The 20,087-nt window shown below is 44.5% G+C and overlaps 1 protein-coding gene across 1 annotated transcript; it reads left to right on the top strand.

The window, feature by feature from the left end:
- The first annotated feature begins 3,303 nt into the window (after positions 1-3,303).
- Positions 3,304-17,223, top strand: TMEM114 (transmembrane protein 114). Its single transcript, XM_058850010.1, has 4 exons — positions 3,304-3,499; positions 5,328-5,408; positions 13,985-14,122; positions 16,549-17,223. The coding sequence occupies exons 1-4, from the start codon at positions 3,316-3,318 to the stop codon at positions 16,779-16,781; spliced, it is 636 nt and encodes a 211-aa protein (XP_058705993.1). The 5' UTR covers positions 3,304-3,315; the 3' UTR covers positions 16,782-17,223.
- The last annotated feature ends 2,864 nt before the right edge of the window (positions 17,224-20,087 follow it).

Here is a 20,087-nt window from a genome sequence, read left to right as displayed (position 1 = left end):
CAAAACTGAAAAACAAACACAAAACCAGGAGAAAAAAGTGGTATTTCCTGGAAAAGGATTGTGAATGAAAGGTGTGTTGATTGCACTTGTTGCCATGGCAGCAATTAATTACAGTCATTGGTGCACAATTGCACTGGCTGGCTTTCCTACAGTCAGGTGAGTAAACATTGTGGGAATCCCTCCCTTCTTCAGTTTACAAATTATCTACTTATAGTAATGCAGTCACCTCTTCACAAATACAGACAGGGCAGAGGAAATGAAATAAACACTGGGGAAAATTGAGGAATTCAGTGGGCTTCTGCTGCACCTGAAGAGCACAAGTTCAGAACAGTTGAGAAGGAGCCGCCCTAGAGATGATTTTACCTGGGATATGTCCTGGGAAGCAAAGCATGTGATTCCCTCTGAATCCTCCAGCACCCAGGTAACCCTGCAAGCAGAACAGAGAGGGGAGAAGTTACTTACAGGCTTTGCCATGCTCAGGCTGGAATTTTGCTACATCACACTCTGGGGACTAATAACTGACTGCAGCTTTGAGACTATATTCTGAATTATCTTTGTTATTCTGAGCAGCAGATTGACGTTGCCAGATGCAACCAACACCTAGTCTATGCAAAGCAAAGTGTTCCTTCTCTGTAAAGCTAAGTCTATGTTAAAATTTTGACTCTTTTATGCTAAAGATCCTAGTTTAACATTCAAAGACCTCAGGAATTTGAAACTGAGTCTCTAGAGAAACTAATTTGCACTACTGTTTTTTCCCTTTCATTATAAGCATTTCCCAATGAATACATGAAATTGTTTTGGTATCTGTGTTTTTAGTTTTCTGACTTTGCAGGAGTTATTTGTTCCCCAGCATGGGCATGAATGCCTAAAAAATTCTGGTGATGTGGAAATGAAACCTTTATGTAGAGTTAATTTACTCTTGATATAAATGTTTGTCATCAGAGTGTGGTCAAAAAAGGCTCTAACTTCGGTTTACGGTAAAGTTAGTCTAGACAGAGTCCACAAGGACCTCTGCACATCTTGATGGCTAAAATAGATTATTTAATAATGTTTCTAAAAATAAGCACGTGTACAAACTTTGTGGGCCCCAAGATTAGAACAAAAACTCTCCAAGACACAGAGTATCATTGATAAGCCTCTCGTACCTGTTTAACAACTTGTACCCAACTGGGTTAAATGTTCCTGCAGCTGTACACCCTTTGCTTTCCCTTGGATTTAACTGGGAGATGGCAATGGCAGATCATTGCAGGATGATTCAGTTGTGTGAGTACCTCATCAGACTTATGAGAACTGATAAAACTTCTTTCAAAGACATGGTATTTGTGTGGCTAATTTAAACTTTCAAGTAACTGCAAATGTATCTGGAAAAAAAAGGCAAGCCTGGGATCCCAGTTAAGACTGGTGCCCCAAGGCTTCTTCATTTTGTCTCACTGCATTAGTTAGTCTAACAAAACATTTCACTTTGCTTCATTAACTTTGGTTCACTCAAACACTGCAATTACAAGGAAGTTGTAGCTGCCTAGTTTGTGGAACTACAGAGGCATTTTCACAGATTACCAGATGCAACTTGGAGATGTGAGAAATAGATGGCAAGAGCTCACAATAATGCTATAGCTGCTTAACAGTGTATTCCTGAATATAGACTATTATATTCCCAACCACATACACCTTTCAGTAGTTTTGCAGAGCAAAATGTGGTATGCAGTGTTGATGATTACTGTGTTTATTTAAACACTGTCTCTCAAGGAAAATGTTCCTTTTAACTGATCCTACTGCTGAAATCCTACTGGTTCACGATAGCTTGTTGCCATGGACAGGTAATGATGTCACACATTGTGCCCAGTGTCCATGCCATAAAATAAATGAGAATGACTTTTTTAATTACTCAGGAATTACTTAGCAATTCCCTGGAAGGCCTGAAGTGAATTACAAGGAAGAAAACAAGATGCCCCGTTGACCCTACCTGCACAGTATCTTTATGCCAGTGAAGAGACGCAGTAAAACACCAAGAGTAAATTCTCTGCAGGCTTGAAAACAAGGTTCTATTACTGAAATTCACTTTGTTACTCAACAGATACCAGGCTGTTGAAGATGAGCAGATGGCTTGGTGAAGTGTGGCTTTAGGGCTCACACATGAACACCTTTGTAACTAGAGTTTCTGGAAGAGGGAGCTTGTGTCTTTTGCTCCATCGGTGACACTGACAGGAAAATAGTCCCGAGTAGGGTACAGACATCACTGCACTAGGTAGTAAATGCCACGCTACTGCTTCTCTCACAGCCCCTCTCAAATTAGCTTAGAACTGGCCTTTTGAGGTCGGCATCTGGAAGGCACAGAACAAGAGGATATCTCTTGTAAATATATCAGAAATGCTGCAGGAACACCAGCTCTGTCTGTGCTCCCCAGACCTCGGCTTCTGCTTCCTCTCCCCTCCACGACGGTGGTGTTTGGAACACGGGGGTTTTCTCCCCTCCGAGGTGAGCCCATCCCGAAGCTGCCGGCGCTGTCGGGATCCCCGTGTCGGTGTTTTTGCCAGCTTGTCCCTTTCCGTGAGGCAGCGCTGGGATCGCCCGGGGCTCCGCACACGCTCGGCCGGGGCTGGCCCCGGGGGGCAGCGGGGTCTCTGCGGGGCTGGGCCGGGACGGCGGCGCCCGTGGGGTTCCCGATCCACCCGCGGGGTCCCCGATCCTCCCGAGGGGTCTCTGATCTTCCCGCGGGGTTCCCGATCCTCCTGCGGGGTCCCCGATCCTCCCGCGGGGTTCCCGATCCGCCCGCGGGGTTCCCGATCCTCCTGCGGGGTCCCTGATCCTCCCGTGGGGTTCCCGATCCACCCGCGGAGTCCCTGATCCTCCCGAGGGGTCTCTGATTCTCCTGCGGGGTCCCTGATCCTCCCGCGGGGTCTCTGATCCTCCCGCGGGGTCCCCGATCCTCCCGCGGGGTCTCTGATCCTCCCGCGGGGTCCCCGATCCTCCCGCGGGGTCTCTGATCCTCCCGCGGGGTTCCTGATCCTCCCGCGGGGTCTCTGATCCTCCCGCGGGGTTCCCGGTCCTCCCGCGGGGCGCGGAGCAGCCGGGGCGGGGCTCAGGGCTCAGGGCTCAGGGCTCGGGGCTCGGGGCTCAGGGCTCAGGGCTCAGGGCTCAGGGCTCGGGGCTCGGGGCTCAGGGCTCAGGGCTCGGGGCTCGGGGCTCGGGGCTCGGGGCTCAGGGCTCAGGGCTCAGGGCTCAGGGCTCGGGGCTCAGGGCTCGGGGCTCGGGGCTCGGGGCGCGCTACCTGCGCCGCAGCGGGGCCGGGCGAGGCGCGGCGGCGGCGGCGGCACCATGAGGGTTAACTTGGGCGCGCTCTCCCTCTTCGTGGCCCTGGTGGGACTTTCGAGCTTCATCTTCCTCGTGGTGGCCATCGCGACCGACTTCTGGTACATCATCGATGCCTCCAAGCTGGAGGCGTCCCGGAACGGCACGGACGCGCTCAGCTCGCACTCGGGGCTCTGGCGGACCTGCCGCGGTGAGGGCGCGGGCGGCGGGCCCGGGGCAGAGAGGAGATCCGGCTGCGGGGATGTGGGGATGTGGGGTCCGGCTGCGGGGGTGTGGGGATGTGGGGGATGCGGGAATGTGGGGATGTGGGGATGCGGGGATGCGGGGATGTGGGGATGTGGGGATGTGGGGATGCGGGGATGCGGGGATGTGGGGATGTGGGGATGTGGGGTCCGGCTGCGGGGGTGTGGGGATGTGGGGATGTGGGGATGCGGGGATGCGGGAATGTGGGGATGTGGGGATGTGGGGTCCGGCTGTGGGGATGCGGGGATGCGGGGATGAGGGGATGCGGGGATGTGAGGATGTGGGGATGTGGGGATGCGGGGATGTGGGGATGTGAGGATGTGGGGATGTGGGGATGCGGGGATGTGGGGATGTGGGGATGTGGGGATGTGGGGTCCGGCTGTGGGGATGCGGGGATGTGGGGATGCGGGGATGTGGGGATGTGGGGATGTGGGGATGTGGGGATGCGGGGATGTGGGGATGTGGGGATGTGGGGATGTGGGGATGTGGGGATGTGGGGATGTGGCGATGTGGGGTCCGGCTGTGGGGATGCGGGGATGTGGGGATGCGGGGATGTGGGGATGTGGGGATGTGGGGATGTGGGGATGCGGGGATGTGGGGATGTGGGGATGTGGGGATGCGGGGATGTGGGGATGTGGGGATGTGGGGATGCGGGGATGTGGGGATGTGGGGATGTGGGGATGCGGGGATGTGGGGATGTGGGGATGCGGGGATGTGGGGATGTGGGGATGCGGGGATGTGGGGATGTGGGGATGCGGGGATGTGGGGATGTGAGGATGTGGGGTCCGGCTGCGGGGGTGTGGGGATGTGGGGATGCGGGGTCCGGCTGCGGGGATGCGGGGTCCGGCTGCGGGGATACAGCTGCTGGGGTGTGTTCGGGGTCCATCTGCGAGGCTCCGGCTCTGGGATGCGGGGATCGGGGATGGGCGTGCGGGTGTCCGTGCGGCTCGGGGGCAGCTCCGGCTCTGCGTGGTTCAAGGGACGGGCGCTCCCCGGCTGTGCCCGGGACCGTGGGCAGTGCCTTGTCAATACTCCCGTGTCACTTGCCGAAGGAGACATGGGAAGAGAGAATTTTCTGCTACTATAACCTAATTTTACATTAACTTTTAATTCAAGATAATCTAATAAACGTTAACCATTTAGAAGGAAGGAGATGTCTTTTCATTTGGCTCAGGAAATTAAGGGGCGAAAGTTCTGGGTTAAAGCCCTTAAAAAGATAAATATTAATATAAAGAATAGAACTAGAAACACTATATAGTTTATTTACAAAACAACACAATTAATTTAAATATAAGTATTATTATTTGTCATAATAATTATTATATTATTATAATTATTATAATCCTAAATATCAATATATAGGATTTTCCCCATGTTGTTAATTTATATCCTAGGCATTTAACTTTTGGCTTTGATTCCACTCTCAAAAGTCAGGAGTAAGTCATATTTGCCATAGGCAAGAAAGGATGTTGCTTCCAGAGCAGCAGGGAGAAGGAGCAGAGGAGCAGATTACAGGAATTGTCTCTTTGCTGTGCACTGAGCCCCACTCCAATGAGCAGATGTTTCCCTGCTGACTCCAGTGGTCAGGCCCCATGGGAGCAGCTGATGCTGCATGCCAAAAATCCTCTCATTGCCTTCCCTACCTAGGAATGGCTGTTTTAGCAGCAGCCAGCATTATATGAAATATATGTAGATGTATAAAAACCAAATATATATAGCAAACAGATATCATAGTGTAATTTTTTTCCTCATTGTTTTTTCCCTTTTTCTAATAGTGAGGAGTGAATGTTACCCTTTGATAAACCCCTTCTGGCATGAGAACTCGAACATCACCGATTCACACAGACAGCTTTTGTGTGAGTAGCATTTATGTTATTTTATATTTCCATCCACCCTTCCCTCCCTCCCTGGCCACGTACAAGGACTCATTTCTGATTCAGAGGGGGAATTCACTGAGAAAGTGTTTTGATTCTGCTTCTGTACTGTATCTGTCCCTGCTGGTGGTCTTTAAGTTGTGTTTATGGTTAAAATAACCATCTATTTGATGAAAAGTTCAGCTAATTTCCTCCACAGGAGCAAGACTTCTCTGACTGGAATGGCACAGGAAGGTACACAATTGTTAAAAATAAAAGGCAAAAGTGTTCACAATCACCTCAAAGGAGTCTGATCATTGAAAATGCTTCAGAACACATTTAAACTAATCTTTAACACAGCTATTTTCTGGTGTTTCAGTGGGATACCTAGCACTGATAAAATACTTAAGTATGTGAGAATTTAAAAAAATAAATCAATGACCAAAAGCAGCATTCAAAGTCTTTGAAGAACATCATGTTCAAAAACATTAATCTTCTAATATAGTTACTTAGTTTTGTTTAGATTCATTTGTCAATGCCAGAATGTTTTCAAAAAGTCCAAACTGAACATTTGAAAATGCTTGCAGCCATCTCCTAGAGGACGATTTACCTTCTTTGCATCAGATATTCATCACACTCCTTTCCTCACACACCCTCGTGTATGGACTTGCTTTTTACAATTTTTTGATTTATTCACCTCTTCTCCCTGACTCTGCAGAATACATGCATTTCATGTTTCTTCAAAAGGAACTCTTTCCCTCAAAACCAGCCATTCCTTGGGCTCCAGAGAGCTTTAAAGTGCCTTTAGTTTCTGGGAGCAGCATCTCGTGGTCCAGCTGCAGGGGCAGCACACAGAGGAAGCCTGGGAGGTGCTGGGGCTGTGTCCCAGCCGTACTGGGAAGGTACAGGAGGACTCAGATCCCACTGAGCTCCTGAAGCAGCCCTATAAACACATCAGCAGGTGCAGGACTTGCAGCCCAGGATGTCTCTCTGTGCTTTAAATAGGAAGTTCCATGTCTTTAATGTTCCTCAAGGCAGAGGGCTGTAGCTGCTCGGTGGTGCTGACATCAGTGGAAGTGATTGTCTGCTGCATCACTCGAGCCTTTCAGGGGGCAGCATTAACTGAACCTGCCTGATCACGTTTCAGGTGGCAGCACCTCCACTGTAACTTTGGTGATAGTTCAACATTTCAGGATAAAAACATTTGCTTTTCAAAAGTTGTGTGCATATTTCCCAAAGGTACATCTTTCATTTTTCTCAGGTGAGAGATTGCAGCTCTTCAGTTAAATAACAAAACAAAAGCAAAAAGCAGTGCTTATTTGGTTATAAAAGCGATGTTAGCTTGGAAACAAAGGACAGCTTTTTGTGAGTCATGAAGTGTAAGAAAATAGTGGATATGAATAAAAATTGGATTAATAATTATGTTTTCAGAGTCTTCAGGGCCTTGGAAATTTTTTTTTTCTCTCACTTTTACATCAAGTACTATATTTATGTTCCTGGAAAAAGACTTCAGGTCTGCAAAGACACTTGCATATTTTATTATAAACAGGCATAGTCTGCCTAAAAACGATGAGAGAAGCAATCAAAGATACTTTAATTGAAAGAACCTGCTGGGTGTGATTGGAATGCCCTATTGAGTTAACTTTTCAATTTTTTTTGTTCAGCTTCAGTGCAGTTTCAGTGTGGTGAGGCTACAGATCCTCAGCAGCAGCCGCTGAACATAGAAAGTACCATGTCAGTACTTCTTCCTTCTAGGAAATACAGATATTTCCAAGTGACATCTAGATTCATCAGGTCCTGAGACAGTACCTTCTACATCAGCCTTACTCTTCTCTCTTAAATGTTTCTGACTGTGGCCACTGAATCATATTTAGGCAGATCATGACAAACCATCTTCATCTACAACACATTTTATCAAGAATTTTAGAGGGAAATTCTGTGATCATGGATTGCAGTGTAGTTACAGCACTTTCTTCATCTGCTGCTATATGTGGCAAACAAGCTAATTGCACAGCTTTAATTGATTACTTCAAAAAATGACATTTTTCTCTCTGTGTGTCTGAAGGTGTCTGTGAGGAACAGTCACATGGGATTAATCTCATTCCATCCAGCTGTACACATGTGTTTCTCACTGTTTGATGGGCATTGAATTTCCTGGCAACATCAACCATGTTTCTTTCTGATGAGTCCTCAAAAGACTTTAAAGTGTCTCCTAAAGTAGGCACTTAAGTAACACATTGGTCACATCCCTCATTCTCCAGAATGAGCAGTTCTTGGCATATCTTAACTAGACACAAGTTCCAAAGAGATTGGTGAAAGTCTGTATGCGAGTGCAAAGAGCTGGGCCTAAGTGGGAACAAAAGTGCTGCCCACTGCCAGAAGACAAACCCTTCATTAGAGAATGAAAAGCCTTCATGGTCCTTTCTTCCATATTTCCAATATCTCCCCTATTCATCCCAGCAGATTCCTTTTCGGTTTGTTGTGTACTTCAAATAGAGCTCCCAGCAAATTAAAATAATTGGGTGCACAAGTTAAAATCTGTGCTAGCAGCAATATTACCCAGGCAATCAACCTAGGGCTTGTTAAGCCTGGGACTGTGACGTGTTTTCATATCACAAGAGCACTCTTGAGCTACTCCTCTAATGGATCAGACACAAACACGCTGTCTCCTCTACATTAGCCTTCCATTTCATCTCTCACCACTCCCCCAGCTGAACATGAAGTGTAAACCCTCACTCCCCCTCAAACCCACGATGGATAAAATATTTCCCAATTACAGATTACATTATGGCCTGGTTATTTATTTGTTTAAAACATCAGACACTGTCTAAAGAACAATACCACTCGATTGCCTACCACTAGCTTTTCTGAAAGTCCTGCACTAATAAAATCCTGGAGATGTATACTTTCCTCTGGCCTCAGCAGGAATAAAATGAAAGTATCACTTTCTGTAATTTAGACAGTTATTAGAGTCTCTTGGTGATTATTAGGATTGAAGACAGACCCCTGAAAATTCTCCTTAGAATTTAAATTTGTCAGCAAAGACACCTATTTTGCCTTGCCATGCGTTCTCCTGTGCCAGTTATGGCAGACAAGCAGCAAGAGCAACATTTTTCATGGTGAGTTGAATCTATCTCTCTCTAATGACAAAATAAGGATGACACTGACTTCAAAGGCAGCTGCATTAAATTCTGAGCAGCTTCGCCATTTTCCAGTAGCAGAAATGTAACTTCAGTATGTAAATGTAAAATCAGATCTAGATGTTGAGGATCACACAGAGAGAGAGGGAAGCTGCTGAGTAGAAGGAATGGCAGTGCTCAATCAGCTGAAACCTTTTCCTCAAGAGTTTGAGCTTTCTAAAAGAATTTCTTAAAAGAAAAGAAAAGCCCAAACAAGAAACCTCAACATGTTACACTGGTGAAAAGCTGTAGACATTTTTGTCATACAAATATTTTCCATTTAGAGAAGACTACGTTGTTAATAATGAGTAAACACCAGTACAGATTTAGGTGAAGGCAGCACCAGTGTAATCCTTGCAAAATGAAAAATATTTCAAATATTTCTAATCAAAACCAGACAATTTCTCTTGAATTTCAGCTTTGCACTTGAGCTGCTGCAGGGTCCCACCAGCACTGCAGAGCTGGGGCTGGAGTTAGGAAAATAATGTGAGAGGAGCTGCTGTTCTTTCTTACTGTCTGTGTGACACACAAACCATATGCATTAGGTACCTGAAAGGTAAGATTCAGCCTCTGGCAGTCCTGATTTTTTTGTCAGAGACTTTAACAACATGGCCAGTGATTGGTTTCCTTTTACAGGTCCACTTTTTAGTGCTCTCCTCTACTCCTGACCCACCCAGAAATAAGTACTTAATGGATGTGGTTTCCACTCATATTGTTTTTCCTGTTATAAGATCAAGCCTGGAGCGTGCAGCTGCCCATGCACAACTGCTTAAAGTATTCTCCCCAGAGTATTTTTATTTTTTCTTTTTTAGACATCAATGTAACTGGAACCATGAGGCTGCAGACAAATTTGTGTTTCCTGCAGGGAAATGATCTTTGCAGCAGAGGCAGCTCTGATACCTCACTTGTTTTAATGTAACAGCTGCCTTGGTTTCTTCCTCAACAAAATGAGTTTAATAGTACAGATAAACTTGTCTGGATTTCCTTACAGCATGTGGACCCTGATACAGTCATGTACCAGCTGCTTTCACACTTCACCCTGTTCCTCCTAGTCTTGCTTCATTTTTACTGAGTTGCAGATTATAATGTTATGAATAATTCTCTATTATTTGGCCACCATGACATTTTTTTCCTGAGGGATTTAGAGTTTTTTGCAAATTTTCTTGTGGTTTTAAGCTACCAGAAGGAAACAGCTGAGGCTGGAGCAAGAGCCATTTCAGAGGGCAAGTGAAATAAGACCCAAGTGATGCACATAGAAATTCTGACTTAATTGATGTGGTAGGTGTGTACCTGTTCCTGAGCAACAGTGCACTGTTCCTTTAGAGAGGTGCCAGTGAACATCTGCCTTGGTACTTACACTAGATATTACAGTAAATACATACAGAAATCTGAGATAACTTCAGCACCACTGAAGCTGAGGCCTAACAAGTGACAGGTTCTGATCAATGTTCTCATTTTCAGATTCATTGGTACCACAGCAACAGAATGTGACCACAGTGCATCGCTCACATTCATCATCCTACCCATTCCTGCTACTGGAGTTTTTTGTCAGTGCCACCTGCTTCAGGTCTAGCATCATTTTATTTCTGCTATCTACAATTTGTCTTCCTGTTTAGTTCAGAGATTTTCTGAGAACAGCATGAAGCCAAAGCATGTAACACACAGCCTGGCTGTGAGCCTGGCTAATCCTGGAGACCCCTAAGCCTGTGGGCAATCCTCCTCCATCACCTTTTCTCTGTTGAACAGGGGGAATCCAGGCCTTCCTGTCCCTGTGGCCCAAGCCCAGAAGACTCACATTTAGCCGCAGAAGTGTTCTTTTTGGTTGTTTCTCAGTTTTTAAAGTTGTTTCCTTGTTTTTTTCCTAGCAAGCAGGTCAGACTTTCTCTGTGCACTGTTTCTTCCTGGCTTTGCCAAGTCCTTCTGGAGCAGCCCCATCGGTTTTAACAACTGCCAGGATTCTGTTTCAGCTGGAGCTTTTTGTCTCTCTAACTGGATGTTTAGTTACTGCTGGGTAGGATAAACAGGCCCTTAATTAAGCTCTTCTGAGCCGCTGCCATTTGGAGTATTTCTGATGAGGTGATATTACAGATTTCTAGGCACCATTTGCTATTATAAGCTGTGCAAACAAATCCAAAGTTAGTTTGAAGCAATTAAACTCCAGGATGTTAACAGGAGATGATTAACAGAACTGCTGGGCTTGCACTTGGTTGCTTCTGACACTGCTCAGTGTTTCTGTTTCATTCTACAGATTTCTCTCACAAACAACTCCTCAACAGCTGTGTTGGGTGGTAATTCAGAAATGCCTGCCAAGTTCTCAGATCTGGACACACACTGCAGATGTCATTCTTACAGACATTTGGCCAGACCTCTAGTAAAAGAGCTTTGGCTAGCTAATGTTAAACTTCAGTAACTGTGATTCTTTTTTGCTTCAAAAAAAATGGAGTGTTTTTTAAAAGTTTATGAGTTTCTTTCAGTATTTCCAGGATGAAGCTATTGGATCTTTCATGTTGGACTAATAGGGAATTCAGGTGTTGAGAAACAGGTGTGGGAAACTGAATTCTGTTTTACAAGAACGTGCACATGTGCAAAATGCTTAGGGTGTTTTTTTTTTTTCCAATACTAGATTAATTTAATCAATATGAAGACAGTTATATGTTTAATACATAATGCATAAATGTGTATTTCAACAAAAACTAAAAACCCACTGACTGCAAAATTAATGTTTTAACTTCTTTCACAGATGATTATTGAAGACAGAAACACAGTAAAGATATTTTAAGTCATGTTCTTCTATAAACTAATTCTGTTCCTCTAATCAAGGAATATAATGGCATAATATCATATGCCAGATGGCATGAATTCAGATTCCTGAGTGGTTTCCATGGTAGCATTTTAGAATAAGTTTCCCAGGCAGTTGCAGATTTCATAGTACAAATGAGTATTAGATATTGAACTAGAACACTGGAGATTATAAAAATACTATTTAACCAAATAGAATTCACTAAATATTTGATTTTAAAAAAGCTGCTGGTGATTAATGAGAAGTGTGATCCCAGCTGTGTGTAGGAAAAGTGAGGCTCTGTCACAGTGGGGTTTGTGGGTTTTAGCTGAGCTATCCCTAAACCTTATATTTTCACAGTAGCAGGCATAAAAATCAGAGTTATTCTGATATTGCAACTGTCACAGATCATGAATGTAATCTAGGACACTCCCAAGGATGCTCTGCTATGGTTTTCCTTTCCCTTTCCTTCACAAGGTTCTGTTCAGAGCTGTGTTTTGCTCACCCACACGTGTCCTGGCTCAGGCTGCAGTAGCTGAAGTCACACCATGGCGAGTTAGAGCTGCTGTCCTGAGGAGGAGTTTGTGAGCAGTGACTTGGACTGGCCAGGCACACCTGGAAAATCACAAGGCAGGGAGCCAGCCATGAACTTGTTTGTGTTTGCTCTCTCTCAGCAAGGCCAGGGCTGAGGACAGGGCTGCACCATTCTTACATTCATACTTTTCAAATGGTAACTGCATCCTCCCAAGGCTTTTTCACCTTTTACATGCAAGACCAAATCTAAGAGGACATGTGGCTGTCAGAATGGTGGGGAATAATCAAAATGAGACCAAATAATCCTCAGCAAGCTCAAATGTGGCTGAAGACCACGCTGCCTCTCTAGAATATGAGAAATGAATTGTGTACCCAATCTCTGTTCTGTCACATCATCTGTGATGAGTTTCATCACATCCCCAACAACCACTTCTAACCACATAAAACTCCCAAACTAAGTTCCATGGCTATTTCTCATCTTGGAATTCTGCTAAGATTTGCAGGCAGTTTTTGACACGCTGGTTTGTTCCCAGTGAGCTGAAGATTGATCTCAGGGCTGTTAGCACTGAGGATTGCTTTAGGTCTGTGTTTCTTGGCCAGGAACAGCAGCAGTTTTGCTGCAGGAAGGCCCAAGGGAATGTCCTTGGCTTTAGAATCAAAGAGGGAAAGTGCTCTCTTCAGTGCAGAGTGTTGAATTCATGATTTCTGAGCATCAGCTGGTCCTGATGTGAGCATATGTGGGGTTGGAATATGAAAATATAATACCAGTGTAAATAAGCAGAAAAAACCAAAAAGGGTCATCTTCCAAAACTTTCTCACTTGCCACAATATTTTTTTTATTTTTTTTTTTCCTGTGAGCATGTTCTGTGCTACACAAAACAAATGATTATATCTGGAAACCACATTCTACTCAAGTACAGATATCAACAGTGTCTGCCTTGGTGCCATGCAGACCCTTCCTAACTTTCCAGGCCTCTGAACTGCACAGAGATCTGTACACAATTGTGTCTGATCTTTATAATGCTAGTGTAGAGGATGAGCTGGATCCTTAGCCCGTGGCAGATGCAGTACCTCCAATTCTGTGGGCAGTTACAGTGACTTGAAAAAATCGATCATTTGATCACACACCAACTGTGAACTTTTCCTAAGATAATGGTGTATTGTTCCTCTGTGAAATTAAATGAGACAAGCTTAGACATCTTCGGAATATGGATTTTACATTTTCTTTTCTCAGTTACTCTGTACTTTACTCTGGTATGAAACGAATTGATTCTGGAATTATTTTTTTTTGTTATTATTCTAAAAAAAGTTTGGGCTGAACGTTGTGGATAGATTGCATCAGAGGGAACAATGGCACAATAATGGTTTATGATGGAAAAAACAGGGTGATATGAAAAAATACATAGCAACCCTCTGTTTACACAGCTATTAAAATGTTATAGGGATCAAGAAAGACTAATGTAAAACATTTAGCATGGGAGGAAGCAAGCAGGATAGGTTAATGCACTTAGTGAAGCTGCTGTAGAAAACAGTGACAGACAGAAGCAGAGCTGGATGGGAAAATTTACCTCTAGTTGATGGTCAGCTGCAACAAAGGAAAAGGTCAACAATTTGCTACATCAGTGCAGCAGAGGACACGTGACAGAAGAGAAACCTTTAACCAAAGCATGGCTGGATTTCCCCTCCCAAACAGAACAGTGTGATTCACATAATGGGGCTCCCTTCCCTTAAGGTTGTCAGTGCCTACCTGGTCTGCAGTGCATCACTGATATCCAGCTGGCCCAGGAGCTGAGAACATGAGTTTTATTGCTCATAGAAATCTGTAGACATATCCTCAATATCTGTGGTCTCTGTTTGAAACACAGGCTGTGATCCTGTGAGGGTTTGTTCTGCTTGCTACCTTTTCTTCCACACCATATGTCTGTCCTGCTGATTTACACTGAAAACCCAAGGGCTGTCCAATTTCTTGTTTGTGCAGCAGAGAATAAAGCTTTGATCCTAATCAGAGACTCTGCACTTAATAATTATTGGTACATAATTAACCACAATAAAACATTACAATATTAACATTCTTCATTTTTCCTCAGACATGCATGGAACATTTGTCATCCTGATGCCCCTCAGCCTGATACTGATGATTTTTGGAGGAATGACTGGATTCATCAGTATTCTTGCCAGGGCCTACCTTCTGCTCCTAATGACAGGACTGCTTTTCCTTTTTGGAGGTACTGAATCAAACTCCTGGCCTAACTGTTTTAGATAACAAGAGGTTGTAGCTGGGAAACATCACTGTTTCTCAGGGAATAAAAGCCAAGCAGGAATTTGCTTTCAGAATAATGCTGGTGTTCACCTGGTATCTGGGTCCTGATTGAGGAACAGAGCTGCTTAGGAAAGGCAAATATCCCTCCTTGGGGAATGAGTCACCCTTTGAACAATCTGTGTTTGCTGTGCTCATTTAACACAGAAGATTTAATAACTTCTCTGCACGGTGCACAAATTATTTACAGACAGGGTAATGGGGTGATGGAAAAGTGACCATTGAATTACTAAATTATAGGGTTGTACACATTTTGCTACTATTAAGAAAACTGATGTTTTTAAAAAGGCATTTGAATTAAGTTTCTGAAAAGGGTTTTGTTAGGCATTCCTGGGTTAGCCTCACTGCTTGTTTTGATCTAGACTGATGTCCCCAAACTGTGGGTCACAAAGGGATACCCCCCAAAAGTTATCTTAATTGGAGTGTAAGATTTCAATTTGAAGCTAGTAAAATGCTTTTACACGTGTTTTTATTTTTTCTTTTTTTGCTGTATCCAAACTCACCATGCTTTAGAAAATAATTTATGAATTAAAAAACCTGAAAACATTCTGTCAAAGTAGGAAAGCTGTGTTTAAATCTGCATCTTCTGTTCCAAACAGATTTTCAGTGCTGTTTCACAATGTAACTTAAACCAGAAATTTTTCCCTGCAGAAAAGGGGATCCTCAGAATTGGCTCTCATCAACTGCTCATACAGTCCTATTTTTAAGAAGAAAATGCTAGGAGATTGCTGGAAGCAAATGCTGCTGTCTGAAAGCCTTGACTGAGCTTTTTAGTCTGAAATGGTCTAACACAGACCAACCATCCCCTATCATGATTGTCTCCTAAAAATAGAGCAAATTCCAATTCCTCAGAGCAGCAGAAAGCTGTATTCACTGAAAAGACTGGTGGAAAACTGCTCCAAATAGTCAGTGAAAGATGAAAAGCTGTGAAGTGCTGAGCAGTTTCCCAGGAGAACATGAACAGGGTGGCCTTTGGTTGAGACCAGCCCCCCATCCTGCCCTGGCTGGATGCACAGAACAGTTTTGTAGGACTCTCAAATTCACAAAGTTGAGTATTAGTTAGATAGTTCTGTCTCAGCAGAAAGATATTTAGAGATGTTGTTCCAGAAATGTGGAGTTTTTTAAACCCTCAGAGCTGATATGTTCTACATGTCAGGACATCCTATATGTTTCCCCATTTTTTAGAAAGGGGAATCACAGAATTCAATGCCCCTGGTTGAAAATGTCAATAAATCAGTCTTCCATTTCTGCTGACAAAAGGTATAAAGTGATTTTTTTTCCCCTCTTTGCAGAGGGCTAGAATAAGGTACAGGCATCATAGGATGATTAAAACCAGGAATATGAGTATGAATTTGGACTGATGGATAACCCAATATTCTTCTGTCTCGGTTTGCCTCTAATCCAACATATATTTCTGGCAAAAAATCAGCCTCATCAAGACTTACTGTAATTTAACAGAAAGCCATACTAAAATTTTCTCCTTCAGTATCAGATAAGACACTATCTTGTCCTAAAAGTGTTTCAGTATTTCCCTTTCCTGGGCTGCAGTCCTTTTATCAGGGATAAAATTGTTACTGATTGTTACTGGATCTTTCCTGCTGCTGATCCAGGGAAGCAGTGACTTTGGTTAGGACCTGTCCTTTGACTGACAGGGGTGCCAGGCTCAGGATGTAGTGTGTACCTGTTCCAGATGTGCCATGCCACACATTTGCCACCTTCTGAATGGTCCTTTCATTCTGAAAACATCTGTCTCCTTGTTTGAGTGCCCTTATTCATTTATTTTTCATCTGCCCCCAAGATGTCTTTGAGTTAGGTGTTGGGAAGAACACTTGGTGGAGGTGATGGTAAAGACCAACAAATTTACATTAAACACTCAAAACTGACAGTACTCAGAAAACAGCCTCAATTCAGTGACCTGAAATGCAGAAATCTGGGTCTCTGGGTTTTCTTGCATAGAGGGAGACAACTGTACCTGGTGCTCAGCAGTGAGGAATCAGGATACATTATAATACAGTACTGAAAACAGGTGCACATGCATTGGATATCTGTAAAATAGAGGACTCGGTTTTTATTGTGGGAGGTTTGCTGCCAGACATTGTGATTCAGTCTTTAACAGTGGGAACACGTTATCCTCAATGGACACACAACCTGCCTTGATTTCCTTCTCACCCTCATTCCACAAGAAGCCAACCTCAGCTAGATTTCAAAGGTAATCTGTAAATCTGGCTGGGCTAGAACAGGAAGGAGTGGCAAAGAGACCCTAAGACATATCCAACTGACTGTTTTTAATTTCTTCAGTGGCTGCTAAGTAGCTGAACATGTTTCTCTTTTCAGCTCTTGTTACCCTTACAGGGATCAGTGTCTACATTGCATATTCAGCTGCTGCCTTCCAAGAAGCTGTTTGCCTCCTGAGGAGCAAGGATCTCCTGCTGGAAATCGATATCAGGTTTGGCTGGTCCCTGGCACTAGTCTGGATCTCCTTTGTGGCAGAGGTGCTCACTGGGGCTGTGTTCCTCCTGGCAGCGAGAGTCGTGGGGCTGAAGCGGCAGCGTGAACAGGCTTTATGAGCAACAGGAGCCTTCATAACAACAGAACCCTGCAAAGCCTGATCATTCGGATTGCTTGGTCCATCTGGCCACTAGGGGTAATAAGAGTGGCAAGACTGAGTATTTTGTCAGCTGTTGTAAGCCTTTTTCCTCACAGGTGGCTACAAAACACCAAGAATCTGGTAAATCGGTGAAACATACCAGGCGTTGTCAATTAGTTGTGTCCTTAGAAGAAAGTGCATTGCAGTGCTTGTATTTCCAGAATGATTTCAGCTGGCAGCTCATCAGATATCTCCATTCATTGCTTAGAGCAAGGCAGATTTCTTGCTTTCTTTTCTCTTTTCTGCTGTCTCGGCGAAGTGCTTCAGTGTACCTTGCAGGCCAGAATTTGGCTTCTCCTGAGAGTTCTAAGAAGGACATGGACCTGTTGCAGTGGGTCCAGAGGAGGCCATGAAGATTCTCAGAGGACTCAGCACCTCTGCTCTGGACTGAGAGAGCTGGGGCTGCTCATCCTGCAGAAGAGAAGGCTCTGGGGAGACCTTAAAGCCCCTCCCAGCACCTAAAGGGGCTCCAGGAGAGCTGGAGAGGAGCTTTGGATGGGGCCTGGTGTCTAGGACTAGATGATATTTCACATCCTTCCCAGCCCAAACCTTTGCAGGATCCTGCAGTCCAGCAGGTGGTAGTGGCTGTGATGCTGAAGCTCTTGAGAGCAGTGGTGAGTTTCTCACTGCAGGAGAAAGATACAGCTGTTTTCCAGATGTTTTAACTAACTGCTGGAGATAGCCCCAATCTCTCAGTGATCAGGCTACATACTTATCTCCTTCAGCTTATTACTAGCTGCTTTTTCAACTCTGCAATGCAGAAGATGTATCTGGTATATTTTCCAGTTTTTACTCTGCAGTTTTGATGATTGATGCTTCTTTTTCTTGACACTTGTGTACATGCTTTGTGCGAGAATGTTTATCTTGTGCTGAAACTGCTGAGTAAACTGAACATGCTGGGCACGTGAATTTCATTCTGGGTGCCAAACATTCTAGTTTTTCCTCTGGGTAGTAGCATTTAAGAGGACATTTACTTCAATGCCCACTGAAGTTACTGAAGACATTTCCCCCTGACTGCTGTGCTGAGTAGAGACTTGAATGTGATAGCAGCTCCTCTCCGTTTCTGTTAGACCATGCATTTCTGGAGGCCCTCAGCACACTGCAGCTCAGGACACTGACTCAGGAGCTGACAGGCACTCTCTGTCACTGGGCAAGTCCCTTGTACATTCTCCAGCAGCACAAAGGGCATCATTCACCTACCTCTGTTGAACACCAGAACAATTTTATCAGTGTGTCCTGTGTTAAAGATTGCACATTCATTCTTACAAGCTCAGCTCTAATCTTAGTCCCAAAGTACCAATTCTTTCATGAAAAAAGGGCAGGGAGCTCCTGAGAGCTGAGAGTCTTTGGAGATAGAAGGGAGCATTTTAATGCCATGTTGTGAATGGAGAGCTGAGCCAGGAAACTTGTCCAAGGTCACATGAAACCAGAGTTTCTGAATCCTGGGCTAAGACCTTGCTTGTCAGATCTTGCTGGTTATCAGAATTAAATAAGGCTCAAAATCCTAAATGGACTGAGCAGTAGAAATTCTGTGACTAGCCAGTACAATTTTGTAATTCTTAGTTGCTCCCACATTGGTTTTCAGGTATTTTCCATGTTGCCTTATGTTGGGACCATGTAATTGAGTCATTTTATAAGTTAAAGCATATCGAATCAGCTCTCTAAGAAGTGTAAGAAAAAATCCTTTGTAGACGAAATTCCATGTGCTTAAGTGAATTATGCAAAATGTAATTCTCTGTTTCAGTGCTGGTGAAACTATTTATAATTTAATTTGTATGATGTTACTCAGACATTACTGTAAGCTGTAACAGTAAAATATCACCTGAGTTATTTTTTGAATATTTGTTACAGATGTTATTTTCAAGTGGTCTTGAGTGTTGTAAAATTAAATAAAACGACATCTCAGAGTGGGAATTATTTACCAAGACATGAAAGAACTAAGATATTTATTTTTCTTTAACTTTTTCTGCAAATTTATTCTACTGTTTTTATGATGCTTTTGAAGTTCCTGTGTCAGATGTGGTAGGTATTTAAAAGATATTTACACAGCTACAATATAAAATACTCAATAGATCAAATCTAATTAGAAAGCCAATGAATCTGTTATTGAATTAGAGCAATTCTCATTTCCATGGCTCTCCTAAATTTCTCATTCTGGCTTCCTGCAATATCTGGCACAATGGTAATAAAGAGTATCTTCTGCTCCTGAACGTTTGCATAACCCCTGAATTTGTCTGAAATTCCTTCTGAATACAAAGAAAAAAAGATGGTTTGGAATAGTCAAATTAGCATTGAACGTTTTGAAAAATTATACTGGGAAGAGGAACCATCCTAGAAAGGACTTTATGTAATTTGAAACAAATGACCTTATCAGCTTCTTCCTCTTACTGAAATTAATGCTTATTTAATAGCATGTTCTTTGCTGTGTTTTCCCCAAAATGCTTTACTGAGATGAGGACAGAGGCTGCTCCCATTACTTTCTGGTGAATTGCACACTCATTGGTAATTTGCCACGTCGAAAATGAAGAGAAACAGATGTGGAGAGCAGGGCAGCACAGTCTGAGGGGCAGAGTGCCCACAGCTCCTGCCCAACACCAGGCACTGCTTGAAGTTCTTCCTTGAGGGGACATCAGAAGAACCCTTGAGTGTGAAAGACGTGGAGATGTACAAGGTGTTTAGAGGCCATGCTGTGGATGCACTGCAGACATGAAACCACAAGGACTCGGTGTTTGTGCTGTGCCTGAGCTGGTTCCTGCAGAGCTCCGGCCCCCTGGGACCAGCCTGCTCTGCTGTGGGTGCCCTGCAGGGTCACAAACCCTTCCAGCAGCCCTGCTCCTGTCTCTGTCGGTCCTGCCAGGAGCCTGCTCCAGCACAGGCTTCCCACAGGGTCACAGCCTCCTGTGGCATCCACCTGCTCCAGCCTGGGCTCCTCCACAGCTCCAGGGATCTCCCCATCCTGCAGCACCTCCATGGCACAGCAAGGGAATCTCAGCTCCAGCCCCCAGAGCCCCTCCTGGCCCTCTCTGCCCTGGGCTCTGCAGAGCTGCTCCTCTCACAGCTCTCACTCCTCTCTCAGGCTGCCATTTGTCCTTGCACAGCTGCTCTTCCCAATCCTAAACCATCCCAGAGGCCCTGGCCCTGCTGGGCTCGGCCTTGGCCAGGGGTGGGTCCGTCCTGGAGCCGCTGGCCTTGGCTCTGCTGGACATGGGGGAGCTTCTGCAGCTCT

The sequence above is a fragment of the Poecile atricapillus genome, chromosome 14 (assembly GCF_030490865.1).
Source record: "Poecile atricapillus isolate bPoeAtr1 chromosome 14, bPoeAtr1.hap1, whole genome shotgun sequence".
In the NCBI taxonomy this organism is placed as follows: domain Eukaryota; kingdom Metazoa; phylum Chordata; class Aves; order Passeriformes; family Paridae; genus Poecile; species Poecile atricapillus.
This window is presented reverse-complemented; position numbering and strand designations above follow the sequence as displayed.

Excerpts from the sequence above, each read along its gene's own strand:
- TMEM114 (XM_058850010.1), top strand. The coding sequence starts at position 3,316 with ATGAGGGTTAACTTGGGCGCGCTCTCCCTCTTCGTGGCCCTGGTGGGA. Across the intron at positions 3,500-5,327 it reads GCTCTGGCGGACCTGCCGCG|TGAGGAGTGAATGTTACCCT; the intron begins GTGAGGGCGCGG and ends TTTTTCTAATAG. Across the intron at positions 5,409-13,984 it reads TTCACACAGACAGCTTTTGT|ACATGCATGGAACATTTGTC; the intron begins GTGAGTAGCATT and ends ATTTTTCCTCAG.